Genomic DNA, 21,883 nt, shown 5'->3' with positions numbered 1-21,883 from the left:
CTTATTTACCTAATAACCAACCAGCTCATCAAAGCAGAATTTCATTGCAATGTAAAGAGATTTCTAACACTTTAAGTTCTAAGAGGAAAGTAACTCCAAATTTATTTTGTTCATCCCAACATTGCATTGTAAAACTTCCATATTGTCTCCCTTACTTTTCTCAAGCTTTTATGTAGGGATATATGAAACGCATGACCTGTAAGGGCAAAACCAAACCCTATTTTTTTTTATTTTGAAGCAAGGGAGACACACTTTCAACAACGTTTTTTCAGTTGGGATTTTGAGATTTCATGCTCAGAAATATTAACTTGTCTTTGAAGTTGTAATTCCATTGTACAAAACAAAACCCCGTTCACATATAATCTTGTCAAGTCACATATTTAAATAAAATTATTGTAAATAGAAGGATGCTACTGAGAAACCCCTGCAACACTGGGTGGTTTGTTTGTTTTGCTTTCTGGGACATACTCTCGTTTGCTATATTGGGTTGCTAAATTTTTATTTGGCTTCACTGTGGAACAGCGTGTTAAAGGATATTCAATATTCTTGACAATTCCAAACAAAATAAATGGCAAACGGAGGTGCTGAGAGGTAGGGAGTAAAAACGTTCTGAGTAAGGACACACAGTATTTGCACAAGAACGCCCTTCTCCGCAGGAATATGTAAATACTTTCAGCCCAAGAGCGAAGGGCAAGACAGACGCCCCTACCTTTGAGCCAAGGAGGCATCCGCCCACCCATCAACCAATCCCAAATCGTGCTCCGCACTTGCCCACAGTTTGAGAGACCTTCCCCCCATTGCCCACTGCTTCCTCCGCCCCTTTTACGGCAGTTTTCCGTCCTAGTTTGCGGCCGCCGCTACCGTATTTCCTGCGGCGCCAGTGTCCGGGGCAGCCTCTGCCTGCTGAGAGTGCCTGCTGCGCTTTCTGGTGGAGGTGCGGGGCGCGCGGCTGCGGCCTCTGGGCTGGGATGAACCGCGCTCTCAGTGGAGGCAGGGGAGCCGAGCCAGAGCCATGGTGAGTGCAGCCTTCCGGTCTCCTGGGTGATCTTGGGCTCAGGCCTCAGCCTCAGCTTAAACACTCTCGGGCAGCAGCCGAGGTTGTCTCCGTAGTTCGACTCTGGGCAACTACGGACTACAGGCCCCGGAGTCACATTCTCCAGAACGCAAATGATGACCTGTTGGCCCACCCCTCCCTGGCCTTTGTGTTCTTACACCACCTGTCTGCCGGAGGCTCCGACCCCTGCCTGGTTCGCTGTCCCAGGGCTTGGAGATGAGTGGAAACGCATTTGATTATACTTGCCCTTCCCCTAACACATCCTCACAGCATTTTCTCTTTCTGTGTCCTTTATTTTGGCTCCTACCGACACATGGATTCCTGAATGTACTTGGGGCTCCCTCCTTTCTGTAACTGCGAGGAGCGACAGTGCTGAAGACGCTGTGAAAAACTAGCCCCCTAGTTAAGCCCACGTGGAACGTTGACAATGCGTTATCAGAATTTTACAGGAACTCTGTCAGCAGTTATTCCTTCTCTAGCAGAAACTTTATTTGCATTGCTCTTGACTCAACTCTAGTGTGACTTCATTTGCCCAGAGATGAAAGATTTTCAAAGGGAGGGAAATCATCCTTTTAACTATAGTAAAAATAAGCAAATCTACTTGCCCTTTTGTTCCATAGTGAAAGTCCCATACCTATACAATTGGATATAAAAGTGCACGTTTAAGAGATAATTGGGCAGAGTATTTTCATTCTAAAAATTGTTTCTCTCGTTGAAATAAAAGTTGTAATGAGTTGTGATGGAAGAATGGTAATGATAGGGAAAGTGGGAATTAGAGAAGTAAATATTTACTCTGCTTCCCCTTACCAGGCCAGTACAGTGGTAGCAGTTGGACTGACCATTGCTGCTGCAGGATTTGCAGGTTTGTTTATGGTTTGAGAATGTAAGTGAAGTTAGGGGAGGTTGGGGATTTTTTAATTACTCTGTTGCTTTTGTTTCCAGGCCGTTATGTTTTGCAAGCCATGAAGCACATGGAGCCTCAAGTAAAACAAGTTTTTCAAAGTCTGCCAAAATCTGTAAGACATAATAAACATTTTTGGTAATTCTTTGCTGGCTGTGTATGAAGCCTTAGAGCCACACTTGCAGAGGGTGAATTTTCAAATATCTGTGAAGTTCTTATTCCCTTGGGCCTTTTCTTGCTTCCCACAAGGAAGATTTGAAGTCCTAAGCTTTGTAATGGTGCTAACTCTAAAAAATCAAATGTTTTGTGTGACAGAATTAGGGCAGAGGTGTTAACAATTCTAATATAGTGATAGTATCAATTTGTTGTTCACATACTAGTAACATCAGTGTCTTGTGTCAACATTTTTGCCATCCCTCATTTGTTCTGCATCACCAGCACAGAGGGATCTGGGGATCTGAGGTGATCTGTTCCCTTACTTTGCAGCCCTGGCATTCCCTAACTTGGTACTTGGGCAGCGTCACAGTTAATTAGGCTATGGACTATGACTGGATGTCATGATCATCCTTTTGTGCTCACAGTTCAGAATGAATTTGGCTCTAAAGAGCCTATTGAGTATTTTGACAGAACGGCGTGATGGTAGGCTTCACCAATTTGGTATCTGACTTCAGACAACCTGATAGCCTGATTTTCATAATATATATCTTAGTCTTTAGTTGTTGCCTTGAACCACTTGCTGTTAAAAGATCTCTAAATTCTCTTCTTGAAGCACTTCTTGTTGTAGAACAGACATATTCTGAGATAAAATTTGTATCTAGAACTTGGCTAACTTGGAGTATCTTCCCTTCACTTTCAGAACACTGAATTTGAGGCACTGTTCTTTTATCTCATATTTTCAAGACAGTTTTGGGAAAAATAGATGTTTTAACAATCATTAAAATATTTGTTGATACTTAAAAAGTTAAATTATGGGCATTGCACTTAATATTCCTGAAATGTCTGTTTTTCTGCTAGTTCTGTGAACGTTTACAGACATTTGTAAGCAACTTTGAATTTATTCTAATAATCTTCTGACAAGTACATTTCCTCTATTAGGCCTTCAGTGGTGCCTATTACAGAGGTGGATTTGAACCCAAAATGACAAAACGAGAAGCAGCATTAATACTAGGTGTAAGGTAATTTCTAATATTTTTAATATAATTTTTCCACAATTCTAGAGCAATGAGCAAATACACGAAAGACTGTCCTTTTGTTAGGGAGTTACTGTATTAAGGATATTTTTAAGATCTACCCACTCCTACACAAGTCCAGTGAAAAAGCACACTGATACATAAAATAAGCAGTTTTAATTCATTGGGAAGGTAGACTTCAACAGGTAGTCAGTGCTCAATGTTCTCTGTGTTAACACTTTTTGTGGTGGGAAACTGCCTTCATTTACAAATATTTGAAAATGCTTTCTTTTCCAAATAAAAGCGCTGTTGTAATGCATATTGTCAAGTTCAACTAAATTTTTTTTGAAAATGCCTTATTTTTCTAAGTAGCTGTTTAGTTCCAATTCAGAATATTCATCTTCCTTGTATGTTGGGGAAGAGATTCCTAAATAGCTTTTCATACATTTTGATTTAGTCCAGCTTCACAATATCTTTAATGGGCCTTTATGTACAACTTTTTTATGTAATCCAGAAGTAGTTTGATGTAAATAATACCTTTTCCTTTTAAAATTAGCCCTACTGCCAATAAAGGAAAAATAAGAGATGCTCATCGACGAATTATGCTTCTAAATCACCCAGACAAGGGTAAGTAGTCATTAAATTCCTGTTATGTATGTTGTTGGAGTGACTAATTGTATTAATGGAATAATTTTATATCTAATTCTCGATTGTTTTAAGGGAAATGCCTAAATCCTTGTGTAAGCACTCTCTCCTAGGCTGGATCCATTTGTTTTTGGTGTCTTAAAAGAATAAAATCTGAGTAAAATGTTTATAATACAATGATCAGATACTGTAATTTAGAAGTAGTGATAAGCACTAATGTTTTGCAATCTGCAATGTGGTTAAATATGACTTCTCATGTCAAATACTAATAATACTACTTTTGGGGAAGGGACAGTATACATTCTTAAGTAAAGAAATGTTAAATTTCAGTTAATGAAACTAAAAATGTATTTTTCCTATCCATTTAAACCTTTGAACTAGAGGTTATCTAGTTAGAAACCTATAGAATGTATTTTAGTTTCTGATGTCTAAGCAGCATTGGCTATGTTGAAAAACAATACCAAAATACAGATCACAAAAATCCATTTTCCTCTCATTAAAAGGGTTTTGAGTTTAAAGAGTGTTGTAATTGTTTGGTATGACTGTATAGCCCCTTTTATAAAACTTAACTTGTATTAACTGGAGACTTCTGATTCACTAGGCTTAGTTAGGGTGGAGCCCTCAAGTTTGTATTTCTGCCGAGCTTCTTGATGCCAGTGCTTTCTGCTCTGACAGCACACTTTGAGAGTCATTGCTCTAGATTAGTAAAAAAACACTGCTGTAGATGGCACTGTGAAGGGACAGTAACAGGAAAAGAGAAAAAGTATGCACAGAAAAGGACCTAAGCAAAATGAGGTCTTCTGCTCAGCAGCCACTAAGTGTATGATGGTTTAAAAATATTACAGTACCATAAATTGATCTTCATTCATGATTGTAATCTTCATGAATTGGTAACTTAACAGCATTTCAAAGTCACCTGAGTATGGGGGTATCAGCTGAAGCCTTCTTAAAGGATGCCATTTTTGTGGAAATCTGCCTCATGGGAATCACCTCATTTCCCATTTTTGGTCAAATACATTACCACATATTTGGTGACCCGGTTGCAGTGTCTTATTTTTAAAAATCAACGTGCTTCTGCTAATTTCACTTCTAGGCCTAGGGATTCTTGAAACGAGAGTAACTTTTGATGAAGCAGAAGTTGAGATTCCATATTATAACTATTTCCTTTTTCTTTCTGTAGGAGGATCTCCTTATATAGCAGCCAAAATCAATGAAGCTAAAGATTTACTAGAAGGTCAAGCTAAAAAATGAAGTAAATTTGTGAATTTTAAGTTCTTACTAGTTTATGTGTATGAGTACCAGCTTTTTGTAATAAATACTCAAAGCTGCAAGTTTTAAAAATGATTTAGCACAGGCTAAATCAAAACCTTCATCTTCTTATAAATCAGATTATAGAGTATTTGGCAATTAATACTCCCTGGATTAATACCATTTGAATATAAGTATCGTTCGTTATTCATTTAGCAGATAGTTTTGTACACCTACTTCAAGGCAAAGTGAACATGACAGTCTGCTCTCAAGGAGCTGCCAATCCAATGGTAGACAAACTGGTAATTAAAATACAGTGTAGTCTGTATGATGAATTAGCAAAGGTTACTATAGTAGAGACTCACTGGGAAGAATGAGTATTCAGGGTACAGAGACCTGGTCCAGCTGCCTGGGACCTTGAATTTAAAAGTGAATTTAGTGACAACCCTGGCCTAAGATACTGATCTAGGTATGTATAGTATCACTGGCAGAATTAAGATTTCATATATTAAAAATTGAGAGTATGACAAAAGATTTGAAAATACAATTCTTGTTTTTAATCAAAAAAGTACTTAACACTGTAGTCAGCTAGCTGCTTAAAATGACCATTTATAAATTAATTGGTTATAAGCTTTGCATGTATTATGACCAAACTTAAATTCAGTTAGTGAAACTGAAATGCCCTCAGTTATCAAAATACCCAGCTTGGACTCTCAAGATTTTCTATAATGATATATATTTAAGTCACACTGGAGGGCAAATGGCTTACTACTGGTCTAACAAAGCATGTAAGGATATTAACCAGAGGACCTTTATAAATATCTGAGGTAAAACACCTAGTCAACCTCGTCTGTGATCAGCAACAGGAATTTTATTGTTTAGCTTTAAGGTGATAAATTACACTATCTAAACTCTCAAATCATTCTAAAGTAATTAATGGAGAACAGACTTTCAAGGTCAAAATATGGGAGGTAATAGTGTTGGAATGTGTTTGAAGCATTTCACAACTGGGGCATATTTGCTTTTTTTGGTAGTAGGTATGTTCTGTAGTCACAGAACACAAGCAAATACTGAACTGCTCTAGGGGCAATACAGGTGCCTATCGTCCTGGTCACATTTTTATCAACTGATCAGTGCATTACCTTGTCTTTATGTATCTCTCTCTCAAAAGACAACTTATTCAATATATATTATTGATTCATTGCCATCAAACTCACAGCCAACACTGTACCTCATGCTGGCAAACTAGCCTTCCTGCATTTAGGAACATCAGGCAGCACTTCACTAAGCTTGGATCATTTTAAACAGGATATTACCAAGGAGCAGCACACAAATGTGAAAACTTGGCACTAAATGGACCATGAAAACAATAGGCACTGGGTGATTCAAATATTTCATTACTCCACATGTCAACAGATGGTCGGGCAAAAACCTCAAGTGTTGAGTCTGGGGTTGCAAATTAGCAAATAGGTGAATTTGTAAATTAAGTGGCCTGCTAATAATGAGGACCAACTGTATTTTAGCTTATTAATCTTTTACTTCAGTCTTTTGGACCAAAGTAAAGGATACCTGTTTGAAGACCACTGTAGTACTGAAAAGCACAGCAGAGCACATTTCTTTCACAATAATTTGTTTCATAATAAAACTAGGTAGTTTTATTGTCTCTAGGATTACCTTTTTTCAAGTAGAATCCATATTTCTTTGAAGGATGTTTAAGTAAACCTAACATTTTTCTTCGGAAGAAAAAGTTGTCTGTGAGACCTTTTAGATCATAGTAATTGACGTTAGTATGATCAAAGAGCTTTTTTTTTTTTTTTACTTTTTAAATTACTTCTTTAAAAAATTAAGGTATTGATATACGATCTTATGAAGGCTTCATTGTGCAACATGAGCAACATTGTGGTTACTACATTCACCTATATTACTGAGTTCCCCCTACACACCCCATTGCAGTCACAGTCCATCAGTGTGGTAAGATGCTATAGAGTCACTACTTGAAAGAGCCTTCATCTTTTTAAGTTTTGTTCTTACAAAATATTTTGTAATGTTAGCATTTATTGACTGCTAACACTGTGCTAAGCATTTTCTCTGTATATCTCAATAGTAGTTACTATCGTTAGGTACATTTTACAAGTATGGAAACAAGTTCAGTGAGGTGGTCAAAGCAACATGCTGGGTGAGAAGGTGGATCTTCTCAATCCCAAATTCAATGCTGCTAACCTCTGCACTGGTTTTTTACAAGTAAAATACCCAGGGATGTTTTTCTTGGTGGTACTTAGATGTCAGTCTGGTACTTGTCATTACATTTCTAGTTTGCGACCTTTGTCTTTTATCAGTCAGGGCTTACAGATAGGCTTTTTCTAAAAGGTAAGGAGGGTATAGTTGAACACATGAGAAAGGAGGTCCAGATTTCAAGTCAAACTTCTGTTAAGAGCAGCCAGGCAACTTTGAGCAAGCCACCTCAGTGTGCTCAGAATTGTTATATAATGAATTCAAAAACTGTGAGGATTCCTCCATATTTTATGCATAGAAAAACAAAAGGCCAGAACAAATGGTTTCTGAGATTAGCTAGCTAGTGGGACTATAAGTCTTGGATGTCATCTCCAAAATACTATGTATGTTCACAATTTGGTTCTCCATGTATTTTATTAGTTCTCAATAGACATGGTTTGGGGGAATTCCTACCCAGTGTAAAATGTTAAACAGGCATACCAGAGATTTAGTTTCCCTACTTGGCCCCTTTTGCCTTCACTGGGCTTCAGGATTGCCATTAGTCCTATGCTGCTTTATAAAAACTGCTTTGCTGATGATCATAGTGGGCTGTAATGAGTGACCCACAAGTTTTATCTTCTCCCCATAGAGCTATAAGCAAATTCTCTTCCTTTCAAACTACTCAAGGAATTGTGTGAAAAAAGGTAGAATACACACTCATACCTATACACTCTGAATCTACAAGCTTGGTTATATGGTGCTTTCTGCTATCCTTAATTTGTTCTACTTTAAAACAGATGACCATTAATTTGAGAAAACGAGGTAACTTACCAACCTAACACAAGGGTAAACCCTAAACAAGTTTATGCCGCAATAAAAAGCTATGTTGCCTTCAGCATACTAAAAATCTATGCTTTAAAGAAAACTGCATCAGAAATAATTTTTTAAAAAATTGACAAGGCAGAACATTTCATTTAAAGTTACTTGAAGTTTCAACACTTTAACCTAGAATAATGAGTTCTACTGTTTCAATGAGAATATATAAAAGAGCATCTTTCCATTGACAATGACCTATAAAAGCTGTTTTACAATTCAGAAATGTGCAACAGGCTCACATTTTATTAAGCTTAAATAATCCCCCCCCCCCCACGTGTTAATTCCAATAAAAATTTAGAAATTGGCTCAGGTATTTCATGTGATAGAAAAATCTGTAAATCTGAGGTTAAAACCACTCAGAATGCTAGAGGAGTTTTTGGTTAAAAGTGTCTTGAACTGAGAGTAACTTTGAGTACCAAAAAATTTTAAATACCTAAATTCTGCTTTTTGTTGTTGGCACTGTTCAGAGTGCTACCTACTTACTTTTACTTACAACCAACTGTTGCCTTTGCAACAGGATATAGAAAGAGCTTCTATCCAGTGTTACCTATTATTCCTGACCCAGTGTTAAAATATAATCTGGAACATGTTAACACTTGCTGTTTCAATTAATGAAATCACAAATGTAATTGTTTACAACCTGAAAACAGCAAGCTAAAAAAAAGTTTTAAAGTACCGGGTATAAGCTGCAGACAAGTTAAGTGTAAACTGATTATAACCTAGAAAAACTGGGAACATTTTTGTAATGAAAACAGTCTATAACTAGAAAATGAGTAGTTACATTTGAAAGTTAATGCATCAAGTGAAAAACGGCAGAAAACATTCAGAAAATGTTAATTTCATACATACCCCTCACCCAAAATTCATACCAGTCACTGAAATAAATGTGGAAAGCCGTTCAGTATACTTAACAGAGGACCTTTAAACCTGAGAATGTCAGTGAAAAACTGTAGTTGATTTTGTTATCTGTAGATTGCACACAGCATAGTTGGAAATGTCTGTGATGATACATATATAAATTACCACTTTAACTCAGCATATTCCTTATTATGGTTTAAGTGTTACTCAGAGTTCCACATGACTAGACTCAAGTTACATTAATATTAGAAGGGCCCTTAAGAGATTAACTAATCCAGCCGTCTCTAGTTAAAACAGAATACAGAAGAAACTAAGATATAATTCCCAATTCTGTACTTGGACCTATATCATCTTTTCAAATTATCAAAGGAAGAAATAGGCAAGTGAATGAACTGGTGGAAATCCTCTTTTAAAAACTAATTACCAAGGGGCATTTTTATGCACCTTAATTCAGTACTTGTAATATAGAAGAGAAAGATGATTCTCAACCTAAAGTGATCCACCGATAAACCCTTTTAAAAACACCAAATTAACATTTTTCCTTATAGACTACATGAACCTCCTTCAATAATTATAGAGCTTTGTTGGATGATCAGATTCTTACTTGGATTTCTAGAATGATTATACTTAATGTACTGTTAGGTTGAACCATAGAAAATTGCCACTTTTGGGATCAAAAGTAGTCAACTATTGACAGTTTCCTATGATTCAACATGACTTACTTTCAACCAGCAGTTGAGTTTCGAATTACCACCAACCTGCCAAAAGTTTACAGCAAATAGCAATTACTGCTTTACTGCAACAATTCTGAAATAAACCCAAATGCTATCATGTGTTAATGAGTTTCAAATGACTACTGTCCATTCAAGCACACATCCTAATTAAGAACTATAATTTTAAATAGTCATCAAGTCCAGTATACCAGATAGTCTTACAAAAAGGTGTGAGCGAACCAAATCCCAATAGCAAAGACGTTCTTTTGCCTCTTGGAATTTTGCCAAACCTGCATAGCTCAAATCCCAAGTTCCTTGAAGCCTTCTAGAAAATCCAAAGTAAAAGTAATTTTTACTCTCATTTCCAGTAATCACCATCCATTATTTAACATAGGACTTACTGCCAGTTTTCCATTCATCTGTCCTTCTGACTCAGCTTATTTTAGAGACAGCCTTTGAGAAAAATGCTAACTAGTTTGGTTTCAACCTCAAAGTGTAAATCTGTTTGCAGAGGACACAAATGGTACTATTTCCCAATGTAACTGCAACATTCCATTAACATGCCAACTTTGCCAAGACCCTTCTCATGTTACACACTAGACTCATAGCAATAGCTATAAAAATACCTCTTAGCATAAAGGTGATGGATCCCAGCCACAAAAAGAATCGCTGACATGGATATCTAGAATACAATAAAACAGCTGTTTTTTGCCTGTTTCGCTGTCCTTCAGTTATTTTGCTGTTTAAACAGTCTCCCTTAGCCTTGTCCTAAGCAATCTCAGATGTCTTCATGAACTCACTTGCTTGATGTGCTTCTTTTTGTGACTCCACATTAAATATTAGCTACTTAAAATTTTCTGCAGTTCCCTACAATTTTTTACCAGTAGATGACCTGTCAACTGAGCCCATGCCATTTTGCCAAAAGTGTTTCAGCCCTGTTGAACGATTTAAATAGTTGATGCCAAACCCAAGTATCCTAAGCTTCTCAAGATTTCAAGAAAAGCAAATCACTTTTGTCCCTACAGAACCTTATAGCTCCTACTTCATGATTTAGTTCAAGTTCATGTGTGATTCCACATCATAGGCTGAAACATTTAAGCTGCACAAGACCTAATTATTTTTAGTGTGTACTGGCAAGTTCTCCCATAGCAACATCAAACTAGTAAGAGTAGACAAAAAGATGTATCCCTGAAAATAAGTCTGGAAGGCTACCAATTAACAGTGGTTACATGTAGGGAGTAGGCTTTTCCCTCTCTGAATAACACTCTTTACCATAAATAGCCTATCATAGTTCTGCAGGTACATAATTTTTCTTAAAGGACAAGACATTGGGTTCAGTTGTTTGTAAATAATGAAATCTTAATACTTTCCTAGAATATGGTTATCTTTTCTAAAGAACTGCTTGGCTATTCCCACTTTTTAAGATGGTTTTGTGTCTCTTCCCCATTGAAACAATGTTTATGGAAGGATTTTAGTGAATCTATTTGGAAGAAAATGAAAAAGAATTTTTTCTTTATACTGTATTTACCATTTCAGGGATTAATGAAAATTCTCAAACCTTATAATCTTATAATCCTATTATTAAAGAGAATGAAGAATAAAATCAGTTTTGTTTCCAGCTTTGATGGGTAAAAAAGACATTCGTGGGTAGATTTTTTTTAAAATCAGGATATGAATTTGATACTGTTAATTCAAAGTAGAAGGACTGAACTATTCACACCACACCTTAAAATTTCTGTTCTAAGGGGTTTAAGAAGAAGCATTTAATGCCATCACATTAACCTATTTAATACTCAAATGTGAGGGCTGGGCTATACATTAACCTAGCAAATACATTTTTAACTATACCCTGAATTCCCCTTCAGTCATAAACTAACTATAAATCACTTAACATTTTTATGCACCTAACAAATTAATACAAATTATGCACATGAACACTTTCAGACCCAAAGTGACAAAGAGAGGGCTTTCTTGCTCAGTGATCTATTATTGTGGAACAAAACCCTCCCATAAATATACAATTTGCTATGACTTCACCATTAGCTGCATAAACTACGATTACTCTTTAGAACACACGTTGCAGGAAAGTCTTTCTCTTCCTAAAATTAAGCCATCTGGCAAAATTACATATTCAAAAGACAATTAGTATGAGAACCTTCAAATTATTTCCTTGAGAATAAAGGCAAATTAGTGACCTACTATTTTAAAATTGCTCATCATACTCTGTAATCTTAATAAAGAATCAAAGGCCAAAGTAAAATTCTGGATTTTACTCCATTTCCAAAGGTTGCCTTTGACTAAAATTGTTATAAAAACTTCAATATCAAATGTATGATCAAACTCCCTAAGCTATTCTAACAAACTAAATATTAAGCGCTAATATTTCAGAGGATTCATTATAAAATGACTGACTGACCAATTTAATACTATTTATAAGTATAAATGCTTCTTATTAGCAATCAGGATACTATTCTAGGCCTAGAAGTGAGCTCCAACTATTTTGCAACAATTGTTATAGAAAGTAGAAAGTTAAAAATCAGCAAACCGAAGATCAAATTTTATTTACTACCTGCATACAAAAACATATTGCACATCAACCAACCAAAATCAAAAAAAGAAAAAAAGTAAAAGAAAAAAGGGAAAAGATACTCTACTGAAGACTAACGTAGTTTTATACAGAATAAACTTTCTGGAAATTATCTTTTCAGTAGTTTAGGTTATGTCTGAAATGGACATGACTAGCTCACCTTAGTGTTTTTATTTTTAAAGCTATGTTTGATTTTAAATACTGTACACTTTAATAAATAAACCAAACAAAGCCTCAATGTAGAACAGTCACTGCCAATATCACCCAGTGTCCCTGCAGATGAGAGTTTAACAAATGCATTCCAGTGGTCTGCAGATTTTTTTTGACATACAGCATTTAAAAAAAACATTAAAACAGACCAGTTTCCAGACTAAACTAATGATGAAATTACAATTCAGTGCAAAATATTTTAGACTGCTTTCATTCTATTTTTCCTCAGGTGAAGAAGTGGTTGCATATTATTAAAAATGTAACAAAAGCAGCTAATGCTTTCATAAAGAATATTACGTTAGGGATCCCATCCCACCCACCTCCCCCCATCTCTGCCATATTTTGAAAACAAAATAACATTTCCTATAGCCAGCAACTTTTTTAATGTTACATATACTATTCTCAAGGCACATCTGATGATATATTTTATAACACAGTAGGTGTCAAAGTATGTTTTAACATATGATTTCTTCAGGATCCCTCCCCTTTCTGAACTCCAAATGGAGGAACTGAAAGTGCGATGTAAAGACTGGCGATCCATATTCTATCTTTGGCAAGCTTGTACAAGCACTATTGTAAAATGTAATGTGAAAGAACTGTAAACTAGGAACTTCTTCAGTTTATGGAACACCATTCAGGACTGCTGCTTCTTGAGTGTTTTCTTCTTTTATGGTATTAATCTTTTCTTCTCCTGGAGTACGTTGGAGCTTAGAAATTTCATCGCCAGAAGCACTAGTTGGGCCATTTATTGCCTTTTCTGAAGGACCATGCTCTTCAATCACATCTTTTGCCTGCCAAAGGGAGACAACTTTTTCAACTTCTTTATAAATGTAATCTATAGCTGAGGAGGAAAGTAGCTACATAAACATCAATTAGCTAATAATATTAGTTTCATATACCACAATGGATTAAAGAATTAAAACGATCTTAAAATTCAAACCAAATACCAAGATTCTCCACCTGTCTTGAGTCTTTTGACTCTTTATCTCTAATGCCTAGCAATACCTAAACCACAGGAAAAATCTGTCTTGTTAGTGAAAACTTGTACCTATTTTTATTTTAACGACTGGAAAAGCTCACCATGTAAAAGATATAAACAGTTAATACCCTAAGCAAATAATCACCTACTTTACTCACCTTTTTGTTTTTTGAAACTCACATTACGTATCAAATCCCTTAAAGCATTTAAAAGAATTGAAACATAAAGGTCTGTATCCATCAGACCTATTTTCAGAAGATGTATATATATATATATATATATATATATATATATATATATATATATATAGCCTACTGCTCCCCAAATTAAGCAACAGTCTCTATGCCCAGTATCTTTGGGCAGAGTTAATTTTACAAATGATATTTAGAATTCTAACTGAAAATTATTTCACACTTGAGCATGCATATCTTTAGTTATCTGGGGCCAAGAACAAAATCAAGAATAGTCTTTAAAATATTATTCATCTAGTTGGGGAAACAAGTGATCATACAGTAAGTTCAAGAAGTAAAAATAATGCTAAACCATAAAAAAAAAAAAAAAAAAAAAGCCAACAAAACCTACAGGTTAAATTCTCCTTACCATTTCTTTCTTGTTTTTAGCCAAAGTTTCCCTTGGGAGGTTTCTTTGTCTGCTCTGAGACTCAGCTCTAGAAATATAATCTGCAACTGTGACTGTTGAAGATGAGAAAAAAATTACAGGTGTTGAAAAAATATTTCTAAAGCTTATTTATGGATAAAGAGAATTTTACTTCTAAAATAAACTAATGGTAGGTAACCCAATTTCAAAATTTTTTTAAGCTGGGTACCACACCTCAAACCAAAAATGAGCTTGAAAAATGTGCCTGTGGTTTATATTACTAATAGAAAATTTCAGGCTGAAGATAGAGGAAGACAAACATCCTCTTTTACAACAATCCAGCCATTCTGAATTGAGTCTACTGTTGTGGGATAGGTTTGAAATAAAAATCCACAACCAAGAATAGGAAATGCAGCATTCTAAGTCCAGTGTATGCAGTTTTCAGCAAAAATGGGGCAAATCTGGTGCAAGCCATGGTACAGTATATACTTCTATCTGAAAATTTTATCTAGGATATAGAAAATTCATTTACATTTTTCTCTTTTTGAAGAGCACAGTAACATATCCAAGTGTGATATTTTATGGTTCCTTTTTAACATTTCATACTAGAAACCATGAGTGATCTAAAATAAACTGCAAGCAAAGATGACACACCACCAACCTAAAATGTGCACACTGATCATGGTGGGAAAAGGCCCACCATTAATAACCATCCCCTCCCCACTTTGCCAATCTTTCAAGGGACTCAGAGTGTGTGTGTGCGTGCACGTGCATGTGTGGGCATGTGTGTGTAGATGGCAATAGTGATACAGGAAACTAACATCCAGTTCTGCCAACCCAAGTGCAGTAAATGACCTCTAGTCCACAGGTACTCTGGACTGGCCTCACTTTATACCTCAACCCTTTATCTTCCAAGACTTGCAACTCAGAATCTACTGATCTGAAGAAATATCAAAATAATCACCCTCTTTTCTTTCAAAAAATTATCTTCTATCAGAAAATGGCTAAGAAAAACCTGATTAGAGGAAATATTGTTATTTTAAATTTTGGGAGCAAGTTAAGAATGAAAACTCAAGGAAATTTTTAATTATTTATTTGAAGTCACGAGTTACGAGAAGAATTGGTCCATCAGGTTTAAATTATATGAAAATAGATCATTCTAATAAAAAGCTCAATAGTATTTACAGTTCATTTTTCTTAATCATGAACATAGCTAACACTTCTGTAAGATCCAAGGACTTTCCAGAGCCACCATATCTTTTTAAACCTTGAGGAAACAACTTAATTCAGAACTAATACACCCCATTTATTAGAAACACCACTAAATAAAGATGTTTCATGTTTAAAAAATGTCTCTTCAAATTATAAGAATAACTCAGTCTGTCCATCTTGGAGTTTTTAAAATCATTTAGATTTAGGAGTATTTTGAAAACTGGGAAGGTAGATATCCCTTTGTTAGTATGTCTATATAACATTGGTGGCAAAACCATTCTAGGAATGATTCTACTTTGGGAAGGACTTTAATATTCACTTTGTTTCTATAGTTAGGCCCTCAGTGATACCTGGAAAAACTCTACTACTTGGAATCCCTGATGCATAGACAGACTGCTAAAGTTGAATGTGTGACAGTTCTTAGAGCCCTTCATACACTATGTACATAGTTTATCAATTAAGAAGCACTAAGCTGGAAAGGTAAAAACTTACCAGTGCCCACTCCCCCCAAAAAAGGGAGGTAAAACTAAATAGAACCTCAGCTGATTCAAAGAAAAACCCATATACAGTCCTTACAATACAAGCCACTTAAAAGTTCAATACAGATTAATAAATATTTACAGTACTACAGAAAAAGGGCAATTTAAGCAGCATAATTTGGGCTCTAGAATTTCCTCTAAGGGTCCAAGTTAATCATATGACCAACAATGTCACATTCTTAGTAAATAGAGTATCTACAGCTTAACTTATAGTAAGGGCAATAAGAAATTTTGAGCAAATGTGAACAAATTAAATAACTATATTTAAGAGATTATTGATACTAACTTTAGATGAAGGCTGCCTTTCCTAGAACTGTTGCTATTGGCAAGGAAAAAACGATGTGCTTGTTCCACCTTTCAATTTTGGGATTTTGGTTTTTGTTTTATTTAGGGGGAGGAGGGAGGTGGTGGGGAGGCAAAGAATTAAAAAAGAGAAAAGCGGTAGTTCCAAGAACAGTAAAACAGGAATAAATGCACTCCAGGACACCACTGTCAAATTAATGAAATTTCCAAATAACTCCTTTCAATTTACACCATGCAGAAATCTCTGCCTCCTCTTCAACTAACCCCAGTTAATTCCTTTCATGTTCATTGAATTAGTGATATACCACCTTCCGTCTTAATAAATTATTGTAATTCATCCTATGTTAAGTGCATACTGGTGTATCTTGAATTTTCTTATTTATAAATTATGGCCAGTAACTATATCCAGTGCTGTGCCAGCTTCAAAAAATAAAATACTCGATCTAAAGTACATTTGTAAAATTACAAGAAAGGGAGGGAAGGGAAAACAAACATTTTCTGGAAACATTCTATTTTTGACAATATTTAATTCCTTTTAAACTTACAACTATTTTTAAAACATGAACTTTTTTTCAAGAATGGGAATACCTTTAACCAGTTTTCCCAAATGTCTTTACAGCCACTAAATTTAAAATACTAAAGAAATTAGAATTTACATTCTTTATTTGGGGAAAACACATTAAAGAATTTGCTTTGGAAAAAATGCAAAAATTGAGTAGTTTGAAAGGGGTTTATTTCTGGTGCACACAGTTTCTTCAATGTGAATATACATGTGATTCTCTGTACACAAGTTATGGACTTATGTTCAAAATAGAGACACAGCAAACAAGTTTCTTTGAAGTTACTAAAAATTATGAGTACTTAAATTAACATTCTAAAACTAAGTAAGTACTATTAATTTGAATAGTTAGTAGGTGTAACGGAAAATGCATCACACTACAATAAACAGAAACATTAACATGCATTCCTCTTACTAGGAAAAAGACACTTTCAAGTATTTTTCTCATTTATACTTTTTTTTTAACTGTGGGTATTACAATTCCCACTAAAATGAGGTGCTGAATCCAGATATGTAAGCGGCACCATGCAAAAGCTGCCCAGTTTTGCCAATCAACCTCAATCACAATGTACAACATGGTCCCTAGGATGGCAGGCCTCAACTCAAGGCTAAAGAACCTGCCAAGTGGACAAAATAATAGTCTTAACAGTAATACCATGTAAAAAATTGAGACACAACACTAGTTCAATTAGACAGGTTACCAAACATTTACGGTGTGAAGAATGAATGCATTTTCTTAAGAGCAGTAGTCTTATTAGTTGTAAACAATTTATGCAATGCACATTTTGACTGTATATGCACACATGTGTACATGTTAAGAATAATATATTCAGAAAGCAGACACATGACATTTTTTTCATGCTTGTGACCTGTTGTTGTCAACAGGTCCACTCAAGTTACCTGGCTGTCTATCTTCTGCCTGACCCCTGAAACGACGCCTGCGGCTACGATTGCGTCGCTGGGGTTTTTTTTCACTATCATCTGTAATTGCAAAGTTTACCATGAACTATTCTGACAAAAACAAAAACAAAATAAAAAACTTCTTTCCTTCAAAGATTTAAGGAGGGGGAAAGAGAACTTTTTAATTAAACAAGATAAAACAATATACACTGCTTACAAGAAAAATACTTTTGTAGTTTAAGCATTTCAAATAGATTAAATATGGAATTTATCTGGAAATTAAGAGGGTTTTAACTCAATTAAACAAACACTAAAACTTAATTTAAATCACCATCATTCAGAGATACAAGTTTCCACTCCAATACGGTTTAGTTTTACCAAAGTTAATGACATTTTAGCCCTTTGGAAATTAATTCCTATTCAATATACATACCTTCACTAGTCTCATTTATAGTAATTTTTTAGAAGGCAAGTTGAAAGCACAATTTTGGTTTAGGAACAAAAGAGTATTAAGTGCCTTGCAGTTTGAATACCTGTAACTGACTTAATGACATCAAAGAGCACTTTAATAAACCCTCCCAGTTTCAAATAATTTGGCTATACAAATCTCAGAAGTAGACATTTAAGACAGACACAAAGCCATCTACATTGTCTAAAGTAAATACTAACAAAAAAAATTCAAATGCAAATTGCATATGTTTGGGTTTTTTTTTTCTTTTTTGGAAAAACCATCATACAGTAACAGTATTTTACAATTATATATATCTTTTCCCTAAATGCTTACATACCTAGCCCATTTTCATTAACTGAAGCTGTATCAGATTCAGTCATTCCATCCATCAGAACAGCATCTTCATCAGTCCTTCGTCTACGAGACCGCCTACGACGGTTAGTACTGTGATGAGATTCGCTGGCATCAGTGTCTGCAGTCTGATCTGATTCTGTATTATCAAGTAAGCTGTATGGATTGCTGTCTGGATCTTTGAGCACTATATGCATGTCAGAGGCAAGAAATATTTGTTTAAGAGAGCTGCAGTTATCAGGAATGTTTTGATCTATATTGAACTATACCCATTATAAACTTCAATTTCCCCCAAATAAAAATGTATTATCTTCAAATAAAATGTTTCCTATATCACCATTTTACCTGGAAAATAACAAATATGAATAAAGTTTAAATGGCAATGAAAAATAAAAGTAAATGGAACAGATACCTCAGCTTCCTATCACTTCTCTTGGACTTGCTTTGAAAATATATTAGGAAATAGTATATTACTTCATTCTATTTTTGACATTCACATTCATGGCAGCTAATCCTGCCAGAGGCTAGAGCTATGAAAATGAAGATAAATAAATATATAGCTCATAATATAAATTCTAAGGGCAAGCTTCTGTCCCTTCTCCTGAGAAAATGATTGCACCTTCGTTGTGCTAATATTATTTCCAAATAATATCAAAACCTGAACTCCATGACATAATAGAAATATGTTACTATGAACTGAAGCAATCAAAACAAGTCTAAACAGAAACCAAAGAACAATGGTTCAATTTCTAACAGGTTATAAGAAAATGTGGAAATGAATGTTAACTAGTATTCCCATCTCCAGAAACAAAGAGTAAAAGGTGGGGTAAGGTAGGGTTGAAGAGTGGAAAAGGAAAGTCTCAAGATATAATTTATAAGGAAAAAAATACCCATCTTACCTATGTGCATTTATTGCCTCCACCAATCAAATTACAGAAGAAATTCACCTAATCACGATTTTTCCTTTCTAAGTTTCCTTTGGTAACAGCTAGCAAGCTAGCATCTTTGCAAAAGACACTAAGTTTATCCATTAATCATGAACACTAGATAAGTACATTTATTTTGCAATAAAGCATACTGTAATTTTATAAACCTTGGTAATAATGAGCAATAATACACTGAAATACAAAAACTATTCCCCTGAAAGCCTGTAAACTATATATAAGGCTAAAAGAGTTATCACTGGAACTGAAGATTACCTTTCTCAAAACCCCTAAATTTTGTAATTTGTTCCAGTGTTTTGTAATTTGTAAGCATGTCTGGTATATATTTAATTATATATACATATGTTTTGTAACATTAAAATACCATATAAACTTTCATAGGGCATATATTTTAACAGTAAGAATGGTTTTCTTATAATATACAATAATATCTTATGGTTATATGCCTAATGTAATCTAATCCATGTACTATGACAATTCTGCCCCAAGCCCGTATGCTATTAGCAAGACCATTGTGGCAACTCCTACAACTGCAAGTTATACCATTTAAAACTTTCAAGACCACCCAAGTAAAAAAAGTTGCTTATACACCTCAAATCTCAGTCTTCTCCACACTCCTCTTTACAGCTCAAGAACAAATTTCACAATATTTCCCTCTTGCCAAAGTAGTACACTGTAGCAAAGAATGCTTTTAGGTTAATTTTCAGTATTAAGTATACAGAAGTATTTAGATCTCTCCATGCACTAGAATTCTCTGCAACTGGCTAGCAAACAAACATGTTACCCAAATATCCTAGGGGATAAAATCTAATTACATAAACCCCACAAAAGTGAAGGGATAAACATCTGACCATGGAAACAAAATCAGCCAGCTAAAGTGTCTTTGACCTTAGTATTGTAGCTAAACCTTTACTGAGAAACACTCTACAGAGCTTTTCTTTTTATTGCTACATGTTCCACTATTTCTCTCAGACAATGAATAGAAACTTCCAAAACTGTGTAGCACTGGAAAATGAATTAACCTGCATCAAATTATACTGTTTACCAAGAAAGGATGCTGACATAGTATATAAAAGACTACCAGAACTGATGGAGGATTTGCCACCACGTGGTCCACCACGACCTCGACCCCCTGAAACACTTCTGCCTCTTCCTCCTGGGCGTCTCCTACTGTCACGCTGATGTCGGCTCTCTCGATCATCTTCTCCTGCCAATGACCAATCACTCAGCTCATCTTTCCGTTCAGATTCTGTTTCAGAGGGGTTAGACAGCTCAGAGTTTGTACCTTGGGGAAAGAAGAGAACATAAGCCAATCAGATTCCCATTTTAAAAAAGTGAAGTTTTTCAAAATTATTTCCTGCAGGTCATTGTTTAAATAACTCTACTGAATTGGCTGCTTCAAAGCTAGGTGAAAGTAAAATAATTGAAATTTATTAACTGAGAAATACTCAAATGTTAACATTACTAACATTAGTCGTATCGATTAAAAATTGAATTGTCTGTGCAGAAACAAAGCCGAGTATTACAGAAAACATACAAAACATTACATATACAATATGAAAATGCAGTTAAGATGGAGAAACAGAAAAAAATTTGCCTACTTTTAGGTTTAATAACAAAGTATCAGCATAATAAGAACCACTACTATCCAATATTTAAAAGTAAATTTAATCATTTTTGGACAAATTAACAGTTGAATTGTATAGGATATATTAAATCCATTATATCACTGATTCTAAGGGGCACTTCTTGTAATTGATGACCTCATAAACTGGGAATATATTTTTAGTGATTGTACATGAAATAACAGTAGCCATTATGAATGTCTTATTAGCATACTGTATTTGAAATTACTAACAAAATTTAACAAAACTTAAGAACTTACTGAGAAGACAACTTCAAACTAACGAAAGAACTTAAACCATTAAGAGAAAAATCTAGCATGATTTCAAAAGTTTACAGACTATTTCTAATGTTACACTGATCTAATACTAACATTTAAAAAATTTAAACACTGCAAAGATTCTATAAAAACCTATAGTATCATCAGTATTATCACAAAGTATCAGATTTACATGACCTAATCACTATCACACTCATCCACCACTTCTATTCTCTGTCAGTTCTGGGATGCCATTTCCATCCTTCCCTTTTATCATGTAATCTGAATGTATCTCCTTCAGATCCATTTAACTGAAAACAGACCTCTCCTCTCCTGTACCCCTCTCTTATGCCCTTAAAAGTAATGTGTTGTGAGAGAGGATTCAAGATGGCAGTGTGAGAGGTGAGACAGAGAACTCCTCCCAAAACCACATATAGTAGGACATACATATAATACAACTAATCCTAAAACAGCAACAGGAAAGAAGGCTGCACCAGACAGCATACACCTGGAGAACAGAGCAGACCTCACAAAGCAGAGTAACGTACCAAAGCTGTGATCCAATGGGACACAAGCCGTTCCCCCAGCCCGGCTCACCAGCAGGAGGAAGAGAAACGGAGCGGGCGGAGAGTGGAAGCCTAGGTCTGCTGAACACCCTAGAGATCTGCTTTGGAGCACAAACCTACATTGTGTG

The 21,883-nt window shown here is 35.1% G+C and overlaps 2 protein-coding genes across 10 annotated transcripts in view; one reads left to right on the top strand and one right to left on the bottom strand.

Annotated features, from left to right (window-relative positions):
- Window positions 1-860: 860 nt before the first annotated feature.
- On the top strand, window positions 861-18,774 carry DNAJC19 (DnaJ heat shock protein family (Hsp40) member C19). Of its 4 annotated transcripts, none has more exons than XM_036926737.2 (7): window positions 861-1,015; window positions 1,865-1,916; window positions 1,997-2,070; window positions 3,051-3,130; window positions 3,681-3,751; window positions 4,950-5,003; window positions 17,547-18,774. In XM_036926737.2, exons 1-7 carry the CDS (start codon window positions 1,013-1,015, stop codon window positions 17,582-17,584), a joined length of 372 nt encoding a protein of 123 aa, XP_036782632.1. In that variant the 5' UTR covers window positions 861-1,012; the 3' UTR covers window positions 17,585-18,774. The 4 variants fall into 4 exon arrangements, with proteins under 4 accessions (XP_036782632.1, XP_036782635.1, XP_036782634.1 ...); XM_036926739.2 differs by having other exon boundaries at window positions 863-1,015; window positions 4,950-5,021; XM_036926740.2 differs by lacking the exon at window positions 4,950-5,003 and having other exon boundaries at window positions 862-1,015.
- Window positions 12,221-21,883, bottom strand: part of FXR1 (FMR1 autosomal homolog 1) — a 73,829-nt gene continuing 64,166 nt past the window's right edge. For 2 of the 6 annotated variants that reach the window (XM_036926730.2, XM_036926732.2), the window contains 5 exons: window positions 20,389-20,592; window positions 18,350-18,550; window positions 17,562-17,642; window positions 14,052-14,143; window positions 12,221-13,263 (listed from right to left, as the gene is read on the bottom strand). In XM_036926730.2, the coding sequence (XP_036782625.1) occupies window positions 13,093-13,263; window positions 14,052-14,143; window positions 17,562-17,642; window positions 18,350-18,550; window positions 20,389-20,592 (749 nt within the window). In that variant the 3' untranslated portion in view covers window positions 12,221-13,092. The remainder of the gene's footprint in view (window positions 13,264-14,051; window positions 14,144-17,561; window positions 17,643-18,349; window positions 18,551-20,388; window positions 20,593-21,883) is intronic. The other 4 variants (XM_036926731.2, XM_036926733.2, XM_057500286.1 and 1 more) reach the window with 3 other exon arrangements.

The sequence above is a fragment of the Manis pentadactyla genome, chromosome 1, assembly GCF_030020395.1.
Source record: "Manis pentadactyla isolate mManPen7 chromosome 1, mManPen7.hap1, whole genome shotgun sequence".
Lineage (NCBI taxonomy): Eukaryota > Metazoa > Chordata > Mammalia > Pholidota > Manidae > Manis > Manis pentadactyla.
This window is presented reverse-complemented; position numbering and strand designations above follow the sequence as displayed.

What these genes read in the sequence shown, in the direction of transcription:
- DNAJC19 (XM_036926737.2), top strand. An exon ending in GCATTAATACTAGGTGTAAG is followed by an intron (nt 3,131 to 3,680) that starts GTAATTTCTAAT and finishes TTTTAAAATTAG; the next exon opens with CCCTACTGCCAATAAAGGAA. An exon ending in AGCTAAAGATTTACTAGAAG is followed by an intron (nt 5,004 to 17,546) that starts GTCAAGCTAAAA and finishes TGTTGTCAACAG; the next exon opens with GTCCACTCAAGTTACCTGGC.